Raw genomic sequence first — 20,644 nt, 5'->3', positions numbered from 1 at the left:
GACGGCTGGGGGCTATGAGATTGTGTTCGGATCCGACGGTTATGGTTGATTTGAAGTATAATCACTCGGATTGATGACGTGGATTCGGACAGGGATGGGATTTCGGGGATTGTTCATGCGATTTGACTGTTTTGGACATTTTTTCCCGAATCGATCCCTTATCATCAACGTTTCGAAAATTTTAATTGGCAGTGTTTACATGTGGAGCGGCTGTTGTTCCTTATCCACGTGTTCCTTTGCCATTAGCTTTATGGGAAGAGAGAACAAAATATGGCTTTTCTTTGACCTACTAAGATCTCGACACCGCATCGGGAGCACGTGCGAGTGGATCATCTGATTTTCGAATTTGAGGACCCAGATTCAGCATCCAAGTGCGGAGAGGCGCAGGGCCCCACATTTTGGACACGATATGAGGAGGAACGAAGAGTTATTATCTTCTGTTTCGAAGGAGTACGTTATATCGTGGAGAACCGTGATGTGTGTCCGCAGTGTTTCGAGAATTTAAGGAAAAATAGTGACTTCGGCGTTGACTTCCTTCGTGGTACAGTACTCTTAGCCATAAGCCACAACAGCCCGCTCCTTAAAATTCAAAGTCTTTCTGACCGTACAAAATTATTTAAATCTGGACGATGTTTTGTACATCCATTGACTCCTGGGTCCCTTCGTCTTTCACAGTTACAGAGAGTATACCGTATTCATACAGCTTTCGCAATTACAATTAAAATTACGTAAATTAGCCACTTAATCACGATAAAGGTTTGCTTGTCTATATTATATTTATTTTTGGCCATGTGATGATGAATATATTTTATTATCTGCGCTGAAAAATTATAAAAAGAAGATGGTGTATTGGAGTTCTAATTCAAATCTAATCTAAAAATTTTTGTATTTGATTGTTTAGTTTCTTTAAAAAAAAGATAATTACAAAAGAGTCATATTATTATGTACGGATGATATAATCTTCGCAATTAGCAGACAATCAAGAGTAAAACACACGGTACGTATCCACCTGCTTTCTTTTTACAACAAACATTGAGAAATGTTAATGAAATTCAAGCTCATAAATTCTGGTGAAATTTATTAAAAGCTAGGTACTTAACTAACTAATACACTAAAGCGACGTTTGTTTTTTAACTTAATAATTTAAAATGACTTAACTTAATTAATTAAGTTAATTAGAGGTGCTTGTTTTTATAACTTAATGAGACTTTTTAGATAATTTTGACTTAATAAAATAAGTCGATTTTTTTGGCTTTTTACTTAATGGAAAAATCTGAATTAAGTCAATTACTTACTAATATAAAAAATATCCCTACTTTATAATTTATTTTTCATGTCTATCCCAAAACTCACCCATAGACATTTATCCCACATAAAAATATCCATGTTTTTTCTTTCTTATATTATATACGATAAAATTTAAAATTTATGGTATTTTATCTATTAAAATTCTAAAATAATTATGTATTCACTTGAATATAATTTTACTTATAAATGTTAAAATATTGTGGTATTTAATATATTATTTATTTGACATTCAAATTTAATAAGGATACAAATGTAAAAGTACATACTTTCAGCTTTTTAAGTTAAAAAAACAAACAACTTAATACTTATTTTCTGAGATTCAGACGAAAAAACAAACATATTATTCAGATTCAGACATTCAGATCTATTCAGAATTCAGACTAATTTAGGTCTATTCAGATTTCAGACAAAAAAACAAACGCCACCTAAATATGTATGGTAAAATGATGTTGTTCTTAAAATTAAAATTTAAAGAAATCTCGCTTATTTGAATTGTGATACAAATTTGGCCATACGATAATTTTGAAAGTTTTAGTGCACATTTTTCAAGAGTAATAATGTTATATAATTGAGAAACATTCTATGTATCTTAAATAATGTGACATCTAATGTATTATTTGTTGACATGTGGTATAAGATTATCAAATTAATGATAAAAAAAAGTCTACTAACATGTGGCATAAGGCAAAAAACAATTGGTAACACATCATTTGGAATATAAATTATGTATTTTGCAATGTATATGTCGACTAGTGAGGTAATATACCTTATTGGAAAAAAATATTTAAATTCAAGTTAATTTTTGGGATAATTATTTTTTAGTGGGTGGATTTTGTTAAGAAATACAATGAATCAATTTATAAATTGTCTTTTGTAGTAGAGACAAATTGTTATTTTCAAATTTAACTGAAAAATTAACAAAATAATTTTTCTCCTCTCTCAAATCTCAAGCACATGGTTCACACCACTCTTTTGCCAATTAAAAATGTAGATCCCTCTTAATTTAGCTCTCACTTCTCACCCTTGATCAACATAATCCTCTTTTACTTCATTAAAATTCTTCTTCTTTCTTTGCCCCCAACAAAATAATTTTCTATATACTCCCCTGTGTGTATCCAATTGAATAAGTAGAGTATTGTTGTTGTAAATTTTTGTTTGACATGTAATAACTAACTTTTTGTTTCAAATACCCTTCTATATTAAGCTTTGCGGACCATTTCTCCTTGATACGTGGATTTCCATTATTAAAAGTTTTGCAAAAGAAATGAAATTGTCAAATGATGCCAGAATTGCTAGCAATAACCCTTCTACGCTCAAATCAGCCTTTTGAATTTAATTATAGAGAGAGAACCTAAAGAAAGAAGGATATCATTTCTTTACCCATTTTTTTCTCTTGTCCTTAGGTGTGAGAAATTCTGACCTTTATATAGGTAATTTGATCCACGCGGTAGATGCGTCATCATGACATGTGGCGTTATCTTAATGACAAGTGTCTGCAAAACTCATGCATAAAAGACACCTGTCATTAGGTGTCAAAGTTTGTTCATGACAAGTCTTCTTCGAACACGTCTTGATTTTGGGCTCTTGACCTTTATTAGGCTTGAGTACTTCGGTTTTCATGATGATTCCTCATAAAGAGTATACAACCTTTGTAGAATCTTACTTTCAGGTAGCTTGAGTATTTGCTGAATATCTAGGTCATTGTTTTTATAAAGAGTGGACCTAGATCACTCTTTGTAGAAACACGTCTTTGACACTTTATCGAAAACTCATCTTTTGGGTATTTTATTTAAAATGGACCTGAGTCACTCTTTATAGAAAATAATCATGGGTCGTACTTTGTAGAAACATGCCTTTGGCGCTTTGTCGAAGACTTATCCTTTACGCGTTTTACTTAGAATGGTCCTAGATCCTTTTTTAGAAAGAATAGACATAAATCACTCTTTATAAAATAGTGGACCTATGTCATTTTTCATAAAGAATAGATCTAGGTCACTCTTTGAGAAATACACCTTTGGCTTTTTGTTGAAGGCTCACCATTTGGGCATTTTATTCAGAAATGACTTAGGTATTTCTTTATAAAGAATGAACTTAGGTCTTGCCTTGTAAAAAATAGATATACGTCATTCTTTATAAAGAATAAATCTAGATTACTCTTTGTAGAAACACGCCTTTAGTGTTTTGTTAAAGGCTCGTCCTTTAGATGTTTTACTTAGAATGGACTTAAGTATAAAAATGGACATAGGTCACTTTTTGCAGAGAATGGACCAAGGTCATTCTTTATAAAGAATAGACTTAGGTCAATCTTCGTAGAAACACTCCTTTAGAGTTTTGGTATTTCTTCATAGAAACCGCTTTGGCATTTTCTTCTCTCTTTATAGAAATCACCTTGGCGTTTTGTTCTCTCTTCATAGAAACAGGCCTTTGGCGTTTTGTCGAAAACTTGCCCTTAGGTGTTTTACTTAGAATTGATTTAGATCCTTTTATTTATAAAGAATGGACATAGGTTGCTTTTTGTAGAAAATTGATTTAGGTCACTCTTTGTAGAAACACACCTTTGCATTTTGTTGAAAACCTGCCTTTTGGGTATTTTACTTACAATAGACCTAGGTCACTTTTTGTTAGGCATATACTTGTGTGGGCTTTTTAGGGTTATTCTAATCTTTGTACAAAAAATATAATTGATTTTCAAACATGAGGGGTGTCATATTAAACTGAAACATATGTATGATATATTATGTGCAACGAATTAATGTTTTTAACTATTCATAACAATAATTTACAAATCTTAATTCAAGTTTTTTAGATTCATAAAAATGAAAAAAAAAATTGTTTGAGACCATTTACCACCACAGGAATTGTAATTTTCATTAAAATCTTATTTGATATAGTAATGTATAATATAAATATTTCATTCTAGTCCGAAAATTATCCATACTTTACCCTAGGTAGAGTGGCGGACAAGTTGAGTGTTGGGGGTGGGCATTATCCGACTTGATTCGGTTTAGACTCAGAACCGAACCGAACATAAACCAATTGATTCATGATTTTATGAACCATTGAACCGAACTAAACGCTAGAATTGAATTGAATTTAACCAAATTAATTCGGTTTGGTTTGGTTTGGTTTTGTTTTATTTTGGTTCAAGTAATTTTACCTTATATATTCAATAAAAAAGGACATAATAGTAATATATTATTACTACGATAATAATTTTGAATCTATAAATCATAAACAATAAACAATATAATAAAGTCTAACAATAATCTAAAAATCCACTATAAATTACAAAAGAACCTTCAAAATTCTAATATCAATGAGGAGTTAAGCACTTTCCCAATCACTATTTATTAGTCTTTCAACTTCTAGGTCCACAATATTTACATTATCTCTCAAAGTAATCAATTAGTCAAAGCACCAACAAATTAAGAAAAAAAAATAGAGTGTATGCTATTACATTGATAATTACATGTATTAACTAACAGATAAAATCGTCAACTTCATAATCTAAATGTTCTTCATGTTTAACTCAAGTCTTAATATGGAACACCAAAATGATACACATTTGTTGATTTACAGTGTTCTACATTAACAAAACTTAAGCAAATCAAAATTGTGCAAGCTACTTAAAATAAACTTAAATTTAAATTTCACAAAACATGCCTTCTAAAAGTTTATCCATAAATTCATTTTCTAGAACTAATTGATTAAGGTTCTTTGTCATATCTAAGAAAAGAAAAGACTACCAATTTTATGTCAATATCAATACTTTAACCATATCAAGAGTTAAAGAACTTGTATATTGATCTAGTTTAGGCTAAGGTTTTCAATTTTTAATTTTCATAAATTCTATTTTTAATTTTTTTTAATTGTTTGGTCCTGGTGGTTTGGTTCAGTCTTAAACTGAATCAAACAAAACCCAATTAATTTAGAAATTTCTGAACCATTTGGTTTTTGTGAACCATTCGGTTCGGTTTGCTTCGAGTTGAACCCAACTAAATGCCCAACCCTATTGACTGCTAATGGTTTCAATTGTATTAGTTATAACTAATAACTTCAATAGGTGAGATTCTAGAGCACCTGGGTATTACACCCAATTAATGTATATACGTTATTTGTGCATTTATTTTGAAAAATCACCACGTAATTGGTAGTTATATTTAATTGAATTACATATCATACTTGTATTAATTGGGTGTAGTATCTCTGATGTACTATAAAATTTCTCCCTCATCAGACAAGTAGTGATGGTTATTAGTAGTGGTTGCTTTAAAATTATGTAATATCTTAAAAATAAAAGTAATTGTTAAATTATTTATTAATTACAAGCACAATAATATAGGAAGAGAAAGAGAAAAAGCAAATAAGAGATACAATGTCTAGAGAGAAATTTTATTCAAAATCAAATATATACAAATAAAGAGTAAATGTCTTTTTGATACAATCATAAAATAGTAAGTAATATGTTATAATTATGTGAGATAATAATCTTTAAATTAGGGAGATAGTGAGAGTTATAAGAAGGTTAAAGGTTGCTTGTGGGAAGATAGAATGTTGCTTTAATAAACATCCACAAAAATTAAAATTATTCCATAATAGTTATAACATTTTATTTTATTGTTGTAGCATATATAAGTATTGATTTATAAAATTATTTTAGTAAAGTACTTAATTTTATTGGTATGAAGTCAAGTTTAATTTTTTCTAAAATAATTTGTTAGTTCAATTTTTTTAATAATTTCTTAATAGGAACGTCTTTTGTAAAAGAGATGCCACGTACACAGATTCTTTCGTATATAAAATAATATGTCATTCAAGCGTTGATTAGATTGAAATAAAAAATTTAAATATAATTGATGAAAATAATCATGTGGGTCTGTGATACTCATATGGGCAACACTAAAAAAAATGAAAATTATGCTTTTACACACTTGGGGACTAATTTTTGTTTTGCTGGGTTTCCTTTTGGCTTGTCTAGAGAAGATGTACAATGCTTTAGATGACTTATGACTTCTAATTTCATCAAAAAATGGGACTTGACTATGTTGCAACTATGGTACAGTGCCACAGTTGCAACATAGCCGGACCCCAAAAAATGACCTTTGAGGACTTGAGGTGTGTTCTAAATTTTTGCGTTTTTAAAATGAAGGATCTTTCATCATAATTTAGTGGTGAGCTTTTGCTTTCAAATTTTTACGGAGAATTCAAACATTTAAATGAATATCTCTCTAAATATTAATGGAAATTAATTTTTTAATTGGTTTTGATATATATATTATCAATAAACTTCAAATCATTTGAAAAAAAAAACAAATAAGTTTTTTAAAAAGGTAATTACTCTACACACACATGTTTGGTGCTTTTCTTTTTTTAAACCTATTTACATTCATTAAATTATTTGAAACTTCCTTTCAAAAAGTAATTTTAAAAATTAAAATATGTTAACCAAAATCAAGTAGATGATACATACAAGACGAGTAAATTTGTTAATTTTTCGCTAATTCTTGTAAATTTCATCGATTTGATTTTATTTTAATGATCTTGACGGATTGAATTGAATTTGTGAATCATAAATAAATAAATTAAATATTTTTAAAATATAAAACTATTTAAATTAACAATAATATTATAGATCCCAATATTTGATTCTCAATTTGATGTATTTCTCATCTATTGGAATGTATTTATTATTACTTGTAAAGTTACTTGATCACCATCTAATATATAAATGCCGTATATTTTAAAACTTAAATTAAGACTTAAATGTTAAAATAGCTATTCTCTATATAAGACTAATTACATAATTTTTCAAACAATTATGCATGTTTTCGAGTAAAATCCCGGCTCTCCTATGAAATAAGTTAGATTTCATTAACCTCGGGCCTTGACAAGTGATTTCGAAAACGCTTGTTTTGGCTGGCCAATCTGGGACAGATAACCGGGTAAGTTAAATTTAATGAACAATTTCAACAAATAATTTAGGACAAAATTAAATTATTAAAAAAAACGTTTTTAAATAATTTCGTTTTATCCAATGAAAAGCGGGCAACAAGAGAATCGATATCGTAACCGCGGGAACCGCTCTTTCCCCATCTTCTTACAATTACGTGAGGCTTTAAATTGCCCAATACCATGTCCGTCATCCTATTCTCACTCATTCCGTAGAACAATAAAATGAAAAAATAAAAAGAAAAATGTAAAAGAAAAAAAAAGCATAAATAGCATCGCACACGCGTCCCTTCCTTATTTCCGCATCCTATAAAAGGCAGTTAGCTCCACTGAGCTATTTTCCAAACCCGAATCCACTGGGAAGACAATCCAATTTCCGAAATCAATCGAATTCACGAAATGGTGATGTTCAACGTTACGCGAAAGGAAACCGCGCCTATCGACGGCCAGAAGCCTGGAACTTCTGGTCTCCGTAAGAAGGTTTACTCTTTTGATTGATTCCTGATTATTGATTTTGTGTCGGATCTATCGTTATTTTCTATGATTTCCGAAATTAATTTGTTAATCTAATCGAATCTGATCAACGGTTACGATCAGCTGATTTCATGCATATTGTTGTATTGAATCAGAGCTTAGTTGAGACTGATAATATTTTGTTAAAGGTTCGTGTAGATTCAATTGTCGCTGGAACTTTTACAGTGCTGAATTATTTGATCAATTGTTTTTTTTTTAATTAAAGTTGTCTTGGCTTTTGTACTTATTAATTACTATTCAGAAGAGCTAATGCATTATTATTCAGATTTTGTGTTTCCTTTAGATCTAATCTATACTTAATTTTTTTTTTGGCTTATAAATTTGATTATGTAATGAAGTATCTGCTGGCGCTGGTGTTTGATGACGCTTACCAGAAGATTGTTTTTGCATGATCTAATTATTTATTTATTTGTTTTATTTTTTCTATCATTCGTTGGACTAATTAATTAGCTTTGGCTAGTAAAATGGCCTGTTTGCAGATATGGTTGAAACTGCTTGACAAAGTCATATTTGAGTGTCCACAAAACACACTATTGTAGATGGCTTGTTCGGTTTGGTATTGGATCTGTTTGCCATACATTATCCATCATCTCTGAAATTGTTTTTTAATTTGAATGAGTTCATGTTATGAATTTTAAGGAGCCAATTTAATTGGATAATTAATGAAGATATCATTATTAGACACTACTCAATTAGAAATTGGATGATGTAAGATGTCTTTTTATCTTCCAAGAATATTCTCTTTCATAGCATGTGGTTGTGAAGGGGGCCTTTTTCTTTTTGATTTTAACTTATATTGGCTGAATCTTTTTAGGTGAAAGTGTTTACGCAACCAAATTACCTTCACAATTTTGTTCAGTCTACTTTCAATGCCCTGTCGGCAGAAAAAGTTAGAGGTAATAGTTCCGTGATTGTTGCTTTATCAATATCTTCCCTCTTTTTTTGGGAAAACCATTTTTCTTTCTTTTTCTTTTTTTGATTACATAGCTATGATGGTGATCTTTTGCTAAGGTTTATAACTGATATTCCTGGTATGATGTACTTTCTAAACTACGTAAATGTTTTTGTGACTTCTTTTGTAGAATTTAGCTTAACATATATTTCCATTCATACACTTTATGAAGTAATTGGGAACTTTCAATGGAAAAAAAAAACTTAAATTCAATGTTTATTTTTTGGTATTTGGCAAAGAAATATTGGTCTTTATTTTTCTTGATGTTCTTGTTGAATAAAATTAGGTAGAATAAATTAACCACATGCTTACAGCTGAACGAGTAATTGTTTGTTCATGTGAGTAGGTGCTACACTTGTTGTTTCTGGTGATGGCCGGTACTACTCCAAGGATGCCATTCAGGTATCTGTACCTATTGTGTCAAAAGAGGCATTGCATGCCAACTTTCTTTTTCTTCGTTTGTATTTTTAAATTGTCTTGTAGCATGTACTTTTTTTTTTTGCTTGGAAATGGGGTTTGTGTATTTTAATCCACAATATGAATACTTGAGGTAGTAGAGGGTATACAGAATCTAACAACTAAGATTGTCCATGGTGTTTTGTTCATAGAGCATGATAATTATTTTCTTACTAAGAGTGAGATGTATTATCTTCTTCTTTATGTTAAAGGGTGTTTAAAATCCACCATTATACAAAAGAGTTGATAGAACTGTTTTTTAATTTGATAGAACAGCCTCTGGGCCAGTGTATGACTTGGAGGATAACTGAAGCACCTCTGCTAATCAAAATCTAAGTTTATGATCTACGTTGATATTTTTGAAGACCTTCTGTGCCATGGTTTTGCTTATCCATTTCATTGCATTCATAAATGCATGATGCTCAAGATTGACAAATTATTTGTTTCTAAAGCACTGTACTGTTCTGCAGATTATAACTAAAATGGCAGCTGCAAATGGAGTACGACGTGTATGGATTGGTCAAAACGGATTGCTTTCAACTCCTGCTGTATCAGCAGTAATTCGCGAAAGGGTTGGGTCTGATGTGAGTATTTTTTGCCAAAGTTCTTACATTAATCCACGATATGTCTTTACCTTCACAATATTCTTTGTGTTGGGAAGCTGGTTCAAAATCATAACGATATCCAAACATAAAAAGTTGTAATGACTACTTTTTGACCTATAAATATCCATTTCAGGGATCCAAGGCAACGGGGGCTTTTATATTGACTGCAAGCCACAATCCAGGTGGTCCTAATGAGGTAGGGTATGCTCATTTTTACAATTTCTGTCTTATTGTTGTTGGTGTTACTGATTTTATTGTTGTTGTTGTTTGTATTATTATTATTATTATTATTATATATATATATATTCTTTTTTTTGTGGTTTCTTGTGTTTCTATATTGGTCATTACTTGCTACCAATTTTACGTCTGAATTGTTCCAGATGAAGGAAATGGAGTGAAGGCTTGATTAGCATGATAAATGGATATGTTATGTATCTTAATTCTTTATGCATTTGGTAAAGGGATGGAATAAGAGAAACTTATTTGGTATTTTATTTGAACAGCTGAAGTAGCCACAGTTGTCTCTCCAAATTGATTGAAAATTTAAAATGTGACACCGAGCTTTAATTTTTTCATCTTTTGTTCTTTATGCCAGGATTTTGGTATTAAATACAACATGGATAATGGAGGACCTGCTCCGGAGGGAATCACCGATAAGATCTATGAGAACACAAAAACAATAAATGAGTACTCAATTGCAGAAGATCTACCAGATGTATATATCGCCTGCAGTCAAAATTGTTCCCTTTACTCCTTTTTATTGTTTTTATCAATCTATTGGTTGTGTAGTCCCCTAATTTCTTTCTTTGTTAAAATTCTTGTTATGTATTCCAGGTGGATATCTCTGCTGCAGGTGTAACCAGCTTTGGGGGGCCTGAGGGACAATTTGATGTTGAAGTTTTTGATTCAGCTAGTGACTATGTGAAATTGATGAAGTAAGCTCTTTTCATTACCCACACACTCTTTTTATCTTCATTTGATCCAGGAACTAGTTTTAATAATGTTTCTCTCTCTATCTTTCTCATTTTTTCTTACTTCTTGATATGAGGTGCCCGTTGTTGTGAGCTTTGCAAAATTAAGGGAATGGACTTTCTTTATGCAAACTTATTACTGTGCAAACTATATAAAACATTCTCTGTTAATAGAATATTGACCCTTTGCTAATGTACTATCATCTTTTAGTATGTGATAGATGGACGTATATGGTTATAGCCATATTTCTCACTTGCTGCTTTATGTTGTAAGATATCCACAAGGTGTCGAGTGTTGCCTTGTAATGGGTAACGAGAAAAAAAGTCATTTGTATTTTCTGAGGGGTGGGGGGGGGGGGTGGAAAAAAATTGATTGCAGCATGCTTCTTTCTTTTATTGTAATCCTGATGATAAGTGTACAGTGTCCCTTTTTTTAAAAATGATTTTAATCTTTTTTGCTTGTGATTTGCCAGGTCAATTTTTGACTTCGAGGCGATCCGCAAGCTACTTTCATCTCCAAAATTCACATTCTGGTACGTTGACTCTCACGTCTCTATGGTGCATGATATTCTTTTCTGGAATATGTTTGAGTTTCTGCTGGATGCTGAAAATTCTTACATTATCTTTATTCAAGCTATGATGCACTACATGGAGTTGCCGGTGCATATGCCAAACGCATATTTGTAGAAGAGCTTGGTGCACAAGAAAGCTCGTTGTTAAACTGCACACCAAAGGTCTAGTTATTTTTTATCTGTTTATTGCTACAAAGGTTTGATCAATTTTCTTCTGCTTTACGATTCTAATGAGTTTACTTTTTCCTTTGTCCGTAAATAATACCAAACAGGAGGACTTTGGGGGAGGGCATCCAGATCCCAATTTGACTTATGCAAAAGAGTTGGTTGCTCGTATGGGATTGGGTAAATCAAACACTCAAGATGAACCGCCAGAGTTTGGTGCTGCTGCTGATGGTGATGCGGATCGTAACATGATCCTTGGCAAAAGGTAGCATTTTTCATTGGTTTTTTAGCAAGAGAAGGTTCACATAAATGATAAATTTGGCACTTACAATTTTCTTTGGCATTGGTAGGTTTTTTGTTACTCCATCAGATTCAGTTGCCATCATTGCTGCAAATGCAGTTGAATCCATACCCTACTTTTCTGCTGGTTTGAAGGGAGTTGCCAGGTCTAACAATTTTCTGCTTTCGCTGCACTTACCACTTGCATAAATGCTGTCATAAATCATATGCAGTTAGAGCAGTAAGTTTCAATCAATGTAGTCTTTAGGAAATCATCTTGGACAAAAAAAAAAAAAGCACACACACACACATTGTGAATATGTTTGTAGTGTGTACCGGATGACATGTTTGGACTGTTTGGAGGTTGCTAGTCCTATGACGTGTTTGGTGCCATTTAAGATACTTCTTTAAGCTTTAACACTTCTTTCTATCAAAATTGAAAATCAATGTTTGATTTGCTATTTTGTAGGAGTATGCCAACCTCAGCTGCCCTAGATGTTGTAGCCAAGAACTTGAATTTGAAGTTCTTTGAGGTAATATCATTTACCAGACTTTCATTTGGTGGTAATATCATTTACCAGACTTTCATTTGGTGGTAATATCATTTACCAGACTTTCATTTGGTGGTTGTCCTTTGCTGTTATGTCATGCCACATAATTTGGTTTCTTGCTTCAATGCACCAGGTACCAACAGGGTGGAAATTTTTTGGTAATTTGATGGATGATGGGTTATGTTCAATTTGTGGGGAAGAAAGTTTTGGAACTGGTTAGTATTTGGCATCTTTTAAATCAATGAGGCAATATGTTTTCAATATTAAGGATCAATGGATACTTGAACAAAGCTGTTTAGTAATAAAAACATCTGTGAACAGGCTCAGACCATATACGTGAGAAAGATGGAATCTGGGCTGTTCTGGCCTGGTTATCCATTCTTGCTCATAAAAATAAGGAAAACCTTGATGGGGGAAAGCTTGTGACAGTTGAAGATATAGTTCGCAAGCATTGGGCTACTTATGGTCGCCACTACTACACTCGATATGACTATGAGGTATTTTGAAATTATTTTACTAACAATAAATATCTGAAGCAATATTTAATTTTGTTCAAATTGTTTCTTGAAGAATGTGGATGCAGGTGCAGCAAAGGAATTGATGGCAAATTTGGTCAAAATGCAGTCTTCACTTCCTGAAGTTAATGAGTATGTTTGTAAAACACTCTTAAAAAAATTTTGCAAGTTTTTTCAAGTTAATATTCTTCTCAAGAAGTGGTCAGCTTTTGTAATCTAGGTGCCGTTTAAATTTTGCTTGTGTATATTTCAAGTGCAAAAACCTTTATATTACTTCTGCATGGAAAGTCTTGAAGCTTCTAAATTGGTACTAACTTCTGGATACAGTATAAGTATTCCCTGACTCATTCATTTAAAAAGCAGGAAGCAAAAAAGTACTCTTCAATATGGAGCACTGGGAACAGCTTCTGTTAATTGTTTGGATTTAATGATGCATTAGTCAATCTCATGGATCTTCATGGCCAATTTATGTTGTTTTTTCAGGATTTTATTGAGTGTTAACCCTTTTGTCGTAAGGCCTGTGTTTGTCTTGTTCGTGGTTTCCTTTTTTCACAACCTTGAATTAGCTATCACAACTGGCATCGGAATAAACCAGATTTTCTGTACTTAACATGCCGTTCTCATGCAGTATTGTGAAGGGGATCTGTTCAGATGTGTCGAAGGTTGTCAATGCAGACGAATTTGAATACAAAGATCCTGTTGATGGTTCCATCTCAAAACACCAGGGTATCCGATATTTGTTTGAGGACGGATCGCGATTGGTAAGTGGACTCTCATAAATTAGGTTCTGCATTTGATGGAATTTTGAGTGAATTACTTCCTCAGATTGTCTTTAGAGAATTGTTGAAACTTGACTGAAGTTGTTTTATTCTTCTTTCCCCTCTGTGGAAACTTCTACAGGTTTTCCGCCTCTCGGGGACTGGTTCTGAAGGTGCAACCATCCGTCTCTATATTGAGCAGTATGAGAAGGATCCTTCAAAAACTGGCAGAGATTCTCAGGAGGCGCTTGCTCCTCTAGTAAGAGAGCTTTGTCCGCACCCAGTTACGACTAAACCATCCATTTTTCTTATTAATCGTTTGGACTGACTTCAAACATGTATGTATCGTTTCAGGTGGAGGTTGCTCTAAAGCTTTCTAAAATGGAGCAGTTCACTGGCCGATCAGCGCCTACCGTCATTACATAAACACATAGTGCTGCTACACGTGAGCCATCCATGAGATGGAAAGTCCATTTTGGCAATAAACGGGGTTTTGTCTTGATGATGTCAGGCATTATACAACTGAACTGTCAGCTGAAACTTGCATACTCTGCCCTTGACCCAGTTACAAATGTTTTTTAATGTTTGTCATTCTGCCTACTTTGACATAAACACGAGAGTATCTGGAACAAAGAGTATCTGCAGTTTAAAATTTTTGATGTTCAAAATAATTTGGATGTTGTTAATTAACTAACAAACCATCTGTTTTGTCTATTAAATTTTCTAACGTTATGATATCTGAGACAAGCGTGTAAGGATGGGTTTAGCTTTCTGATGTTATATACGGTTTCTAGGCAGGGGATCTTGTTAAGCCTATAAATGCTGTAAATGCTGGGACTACTATATATATATAATCATTCTTGTATGCAAGTGTCTTCATTTTTTTTGTTCGCATATATTATTAATTAAAATGATTCTATTAAATCACATGATTTAATAATATGTTTATATTTTTAAAAAATAAGGATGTCTGCATTGGAGAAGCATTCTCTCTCTCTCTCTCTCTCTCTATATATATATATATATATATATATATTCTTATGATTATTAGTTAATTAAATCTTAATAATGCATTTACTAATCAGTAATTGGAATGGGATGGAATTGAAATGAAAATGAGAATTAGCATAAATTATTTACTTGTAGAAATTGAAATCATAATGAGTTGTATTATTATTGATTATTATTAATGTGTTTATTTTGTCTTCAAATCATAATAGATTATTATAAGTTATTAAAATGACCTTAGTTGATTATTGTAATTATTTATTATTGTAATTGTGATTATGATTATTATTATTATTATTATTATTCAAAATAATTATTTTAATAACAATAATAAAAAATTAATAAATTGTAATAATAATAATAATGACATTAACAAATAACGATAGTAATAATAATAATTATTATTATAATAATTATTATTATTATAATTATTATTATTAAATAATGAAGGACCTATTTGTAAATAATACAAAATTTTTATGGAGATTGACCAAACTTAATTGAGGACATTTCAGAGGTTATGAAAATTTAATAGGAATAAAATGAGGAGAACTCGTGCTCCTTATATTCTCCTTTTACTTTTATAAATAAACATTATTAATAATTTTTATTACAGATTTTGATTCATTAATCCTACAAATAAACACTGTAAAAGTTAAATAGTGGGGGCATGGTCAAGAAGGCTTAGCTGGCATGGTCTTGATTAAAAATTTGGACATTTGTGGTCAACAGTTGTGGGCAAGTCTGCATGGGATTTTAGTGCCGTATGAATGTAATGTATATCATTGTCTGAAGGAAGCCTCCACTAGCTAAAGGAAGCTGACTGGCTGCAATCATCACCATTTTCACATCGATGCCACCATTCTTCATTTTAAGGTGGAAAAAATGGAATTTCTTTTTCTTATTTTCTTATTTGTATTAATAGAAAATGTTTCGAGCCGTTCATTTTATTTTTGTTGGGTATACCACTCATTGCATTTTGCGACACCAAAGATGGGGAGAATGGACCCATTCAAGTAGATAGAGTACAACTTGTACAATTTTATTGGCTCTGTATAGTAACTATTCTTATATCCCTTCACAGTCATTCCTGTAGAAGATTCACATAGGGAAAAAAGTCATGGTTTTTAAATATTGTCTAGTCTATGGGAATCTTCAACAACACAAAGCTGTTGGATCTTTCAGATAATGTTTTTTTTTAAAAAAAAAAAACAAAGAACTCAAAATTGATGTGCTATTCTTGATGGGTCCTTCAAATAATGTAGTAAATTCAAATTGGCCATATGTTGATACGCATAATGACAACTAAATTACTTGTAAAATCTTGATGGCATAGAATATATGGTGCAAATTAAATATACAACCAACAACCGTATTTGCTTAAATAATGGTTGTTGCCATCCAATTGTAGGATAAGGTGTTTCATATGACTTGGCTTTCAGCGTCTGCCAACCGAAAGTCACTACAACTTGTGGTTTAACAAAGAAGATTTGGCCTACTTTTAGTCCCCGACTCCCATTCTCAACAGCTATCCAATTTTATAACATTATCATTAACATTGAGATTCAATTTTTAAGCTGAAATTTCATACCCTAAATTGAATGGTTGGACCAAAAATACTCTTTGCTTGCTGGCATTATTATTCTTGGGAGAGAAATGGTCATCTTCATTCAATGCAAATGGATAATCTCGAACTTAAATAATTATTATCTGATAATATGTCAGTTTTCATCAGTGCGTGACTGTCAATTGATTGATAATCACAAGAATAATTATGATATATATGCATCGAACTATTCAGTTTTCCGGGGACAGTGACATGATGCGTACGCAGGACACAGCGCTACGGATGTACTACGAGCTAAGCAGCTAAATTATGAAAGTCATGCTGTTCCATCATGGCAATTTACAAATAAAGACAACTAGATGGAGGCAGCAGGATTGCAGGATGCATACATGGCCCTACTGTTCTAACTCATTTATTCTCCGAGTCATGAATCTAAATTTTCATTCAATGAAATGATAGTAAGAAACAGCTTCCGGTTTCATTTTCATGAGGACTTTGAAAAATTGGACCATGCATACTGCATAGCATCGGCATTTAATTATTAAAATGCCTGGATGTTTGCAACTTTCAACCACAACCTGGTATATTAATTTCATGGAGAAGAGAGGTGGGGTTTCAAGATCATGCTATTAAATATTAAATAGGAACTAACAATCATATATACAGCATAAAAGCTATTATATCACTTTTATTTTCACAATTACATATATTACAAATTGATAAAAGATTAGGCTATCATACAAATTTCTTTTATTCTTTAACAACAAGTGCAGGTAAAGCATCGTCTCCTAGTATATGTATATGATATGTGTAAATGAAAACAGCCAACAAAAACTATACGACGATTTGAACACGTTAAATCCCTTTTCCCATTTACAAATGACGACAAACACTATTGTTTCCCTAACATTATTAAAAGCAAACTGCGTGCGCCTGATGATAATTCACAAACCAGAATCAAACGGCACTCCGGTCGCCGGAATCCAAGAGTTTCCGGCCAAAAAGTTTCCAACCGTAAACTTCCCGGCCTCCACGGGGCTCCGTATAACATGATACCCGGACCATTTCACCCTCCCACTAGTGCTTGCACCGGTTCCGATGTTCATATACTCACCATAATAAAGAGTGCTCAAAGCAAAACTCCCACTCCACGGCAACCAACCAGCTGGATCAATCACTCCATCGATATTACACTTCATAAACACAGTTCTTGAATATTGCTTCCATGGCCTGCCTAAATAACTCTTGAACGATCCCTGACCCGACTCCGCCGTAACCCTAGAATTATGAACAATGATGCCTGTGTTTTCGTTAGGGTCTTTTCTTCCTTGTGCTGTGACAGTGTTCTTTTGGCCGCCTGTTGGTTTTCTTATGTAGATGTTGCAGCTTTGGAGAACAACTGCTGCGTCCCCAAATATGAAGTCTTGGGTTCCATATATGTCACAGTTGCGGTAGAATTGGCGTTGAGAGTAGACATATAAGGTATCTTGATATCCTTTGAAGCTGCAGCTATAGAAGACCGAGAAGTCGGAGCCAGACCGAAGGGCTACTGCTTGATGGTTTGCCGGTCCGGCCGTGTTCTCGAATGTCATGTCTCTAGCAATGAAGCCTTGGCCGGAAACAGCTGCCATAATAAGTAAACACAGTGAGTATAGTATAAGGTTTTTTTTTCCACCCCCTCCCCAACAAAAGATGGGAATGAAAATTAACTTTTTAACCTATCTGGCTGTCTTTGAATTCAGGTAACTAATAAAACAAAGCTGTTTGTCAAATCCCCCAAAGTGTAACCCTCAAAGTGTAATCAAAAGATTGTTAGATGTTACTTGTATTATATGGTAATTTATGAATTATTATTTTCGAAAAGTGAAATATGAAAGTATAAGAAGAGTTTTAAAATTGTCAAAGTCGTTACCAATTGATGTGAACAAAGGAGACAAGTTTACTATTTCTCTCACCAATTCGAAAAGGGCTCAGTTTGTTTATTGGTTTTAATTGGTGGAAGTAATTTTGTTTGTTATTATTAATAACTTTGATAAACTTATCGTTCTTCTAATTATTATTATTTTGATCATTAAAGCGGAGTCATACCCATGCATGGGTGGATCGTGGAGCTTACCAAAAGTTGCTGTGCGGAAAGTAGTGGTGCCCCCTTTCCCATTTTTGTTACTAGTAACAATCGTTGCATCGATCCCATCTCCAATTAACATCAAGTTCTTCATAGATCTCTTAATCTCAACATTCTCTCTATACACACCCCTTTTAACGTAAATGACAACTCTTTTACTTCCACCTCCTAGTTTGACAGCTGCAGCCACACCCTCTGAAATGGTCTTGTAATTACCAGACCCGTCTTGTGCCACCACAACATCAGCTTTTGGCCCCACCCCACTTGACTGGAGAAGTCTTCGATCAGCGGCGGATACCCACGTTGGAAATCCATTGACAAGTAACCGTCGGCCACCGTTCCTTTTATAAGCATACGGTATTGATGAAGATGAAACTGTGGACTTAGTTATAGCCAGTGAATTGCTAAGCAACTTGGAGAAGTTGCCTGACATAAATGGCAAGGATTGTAGATGAGAATGCAAATTAAAATCAGTGAACCCGTTTTTGCATGTTTCTTGATTGGCAATAGCTGCACTTAGCCAAGTTACAGAATCAATCGGATTGCTAGAGCTCATCGAACGATTGAGATGATTAACAGTATCGTCGTAAAGATCCTTGCAATCGACCAAAGCTAACTTGGCTAGCTTATTGAATGAACTCAAGTCCATAGTCGAAATAAGTTTGTGAGCGTGTATGGCTTGGTCAATGGTGACCTTAAGGTTTAGGTCACGAAAAGAGAATTGGGTTTGACCTAGCTCCAAGTTTGATAAAAAATTAGTGGCCGTGTAGTGGTTGCATATTTCAGGATATGGGGTCTGGCTACACGATGTTATTAATTCACCATGCGCAAAGTTTAAAGAAAAAATTAGAAAATGAATAAAAAGTTGGATGAGCACAAGCTTATCCATAGAGACCAAAAAGGCTTGCTAGCTATAGAGTTTTGGTATGATTGAATTATGTTGTGGATGATCAAAAGGTGGCAGGGGGAGGGTTGTTTATATAGGCCAAACAATTTGTGGGGAGAGGTACGTACTTGTGTATTTGTTGGTGGATGGTATTTTCATGATATTTGGACGGGGTTTTTGATGGGGCCATGCATGATGCTTACGTGAAAAAAGAATCTTCTGGATGCTTTGTGGTTGTGGGTCATTAGGGTTTATGGTTGGTTTTGAATGTCGCCATGGGTTTAATTCAAGCGGATGTAACACGCCATTAGACTTTGTTGGCATTGTAAAGATTCATAAGTTTTCTATTTGTTTAATTTTGTTGAATAGTGGATGACCGAAGACTCAAAATGACTTCGTATTTTGTAATTACTCGATTCAATTTGTCAGCAACAAAATGACAAGTACGATTGGTTATCTACGCTATTGGCTACCATTAATTCTTAATTGGGTAAGTTTTAATTTCCGCTGGTTTTAATCATAAACTCATATTTATTTTTATAAGGCATTGACTTATCGTTTTGATGGAAAGATTAATCTCGGTAGATCATTTGTCGGTTTTTAAACAAAAAAGGATTCGTTACTATGCAAACCATGTTTTAGATTTAATACTAAGCATTTTAGGCTATTGCTATATACTGTATCCCGAGAGTATATGATATTCCTGAGATGCCGTAATTGGATCCTTTAGATTTTTATGCTAAGTTTTTCATCTCAAATTTTTTTGTAACGATTAGTGGATTTGGAAAACTGAAACAACCATTCAATATTTCTCTCTTATAACTGAAATGAGCGAAATACAAAATTATTTCTCTAAAATGAATTTGATTCCAAACCTACAAACAAATTAAAATACGACACGATCGATTTCTCTCTCTCTCTCTTTTTATTATATCATCAATTTTTATTCTGTCGGATATCAATTGTTTTTTAGATTGCCAATTAAATCAATCAAATTTCGTAACACTATCCACAACAACCGTTTCAAATTCATAAAGAGTTAAACACTACAAAGCACATAATAATAATAATAATAAAAATAATAAAAAATTAATCTTCATGCAAAAATTATTGATAGTAGATGAAACTTTCTTTCTCAAACATCAAATCAACACAGCAAACCAGCAAAGTGCTCCGAACGCAAACAATATCACGTGAACTTTTGGGGTATTTGACCTCGATGTCCAGGATAATCCTCTCAAAATTTACTTTTCAGTTTGGTGAACGATAATCTTAATGAGCCTTTTGTTTCATGTTCTTTTGTTTACAAGTGTCAACCCATCAACCTATTGTTTATGCAAATGATCTTGTTTACATATCATAATCAATACCTAAAAGCTGATTAAATTGCATACGTGCATGTGAATTAATTTTACTTTAATTTATTCATACGTGGTAAGTAAT

The 20,644-nt window shown here is 32.8% G+C and overlaps 2 protein-coding genes across 2 annotated transcripts; one reads left to right on the top strand and one right to left on the bottom strand.

Moving 5' to 3' along the window:
* Window positions 1-7,474: 7,474 nt before the first annotated feature.
* Window positions 7,475-14,480, top strand: LOC102623504 (phosphoglucomutase, cytoplasmic). The gene is made up of 18 exons (XM_052435130.1): window positions 7,475-7,737; window positions 8,606-8,687; window positions 9,090-9,145; window positions 9,670-9,783; window positions 9,938-10,000; window positions 10,400-10,519; window positions 10,639-10,739; window positions 11,249-11,308; window positions 11,410-11,509; window positions 11,620-11,777; window positions 11,863-11,958; window positions 12,261-12,324; window positions 12,476-12,557; window positions 12,664-12,839; window positions 12,913-12,989; window positions 13,486-13,618; window positions 13,758-13,874; window positions 13,970-14,480. Exons 1-18 carry the CDS (start codon window positions 7,657-7,659, stop codon window positions 14,039-14,041), a joined length of 1,752 nt encoding a protein of 583 aa, XP_052291090.1. The 5' UTR covers window positions 7,475-7,656; the 3' UTR covers window positions 14,042-14,480.
* A 2,371-nt stretch (window positions 14,481-16,851) lies between these two features.
* On the bottom strand, window positions 16,852-19,272 carry LOC102619559 (pectinesterase). The gene is made up of 2 exons (XM_006469152.4): window positions 18,307-19,272; window positions 16,852-17,814 (listed from the first exon to the last, which is right to left on the bottom strand). Exons 1-2 carry the CDS (start codon window positions 19,202-19,204, stop codon window positions 17,135-17,137), a joined length of 1,578 nt encoding a protein of 525 aa, XP_006469215.1. The 5' UTR covers window positions 19,205-19,272; the 3' UTR covers window positions 16,852-17,134.
* Window positions 19,273-20,644: the final 1,372 nt, after the last annotated feature.

This window comes from Citrus sinensis, chromosome 2 (genome assembly GCF_022201045.2).
Source record: "Citrus sinensis cultivar Valencia sweet orange chromosome 2, DVS_A1.0, whole genome shotgun sequence".
NCBI classification, from domain to species: domain Eukaryota; kingdom Viridiplantae; phylum Streptophyta; class Magnoliopsida; order Sapindales; family Rutaceae; genus Citrus; species Citrus sinensis.
The sequence above is the reverse complement of the archived record's forward strand: the minus strand, read 5'-3'. Positions and strand labels throughout refer to the sequence as shown.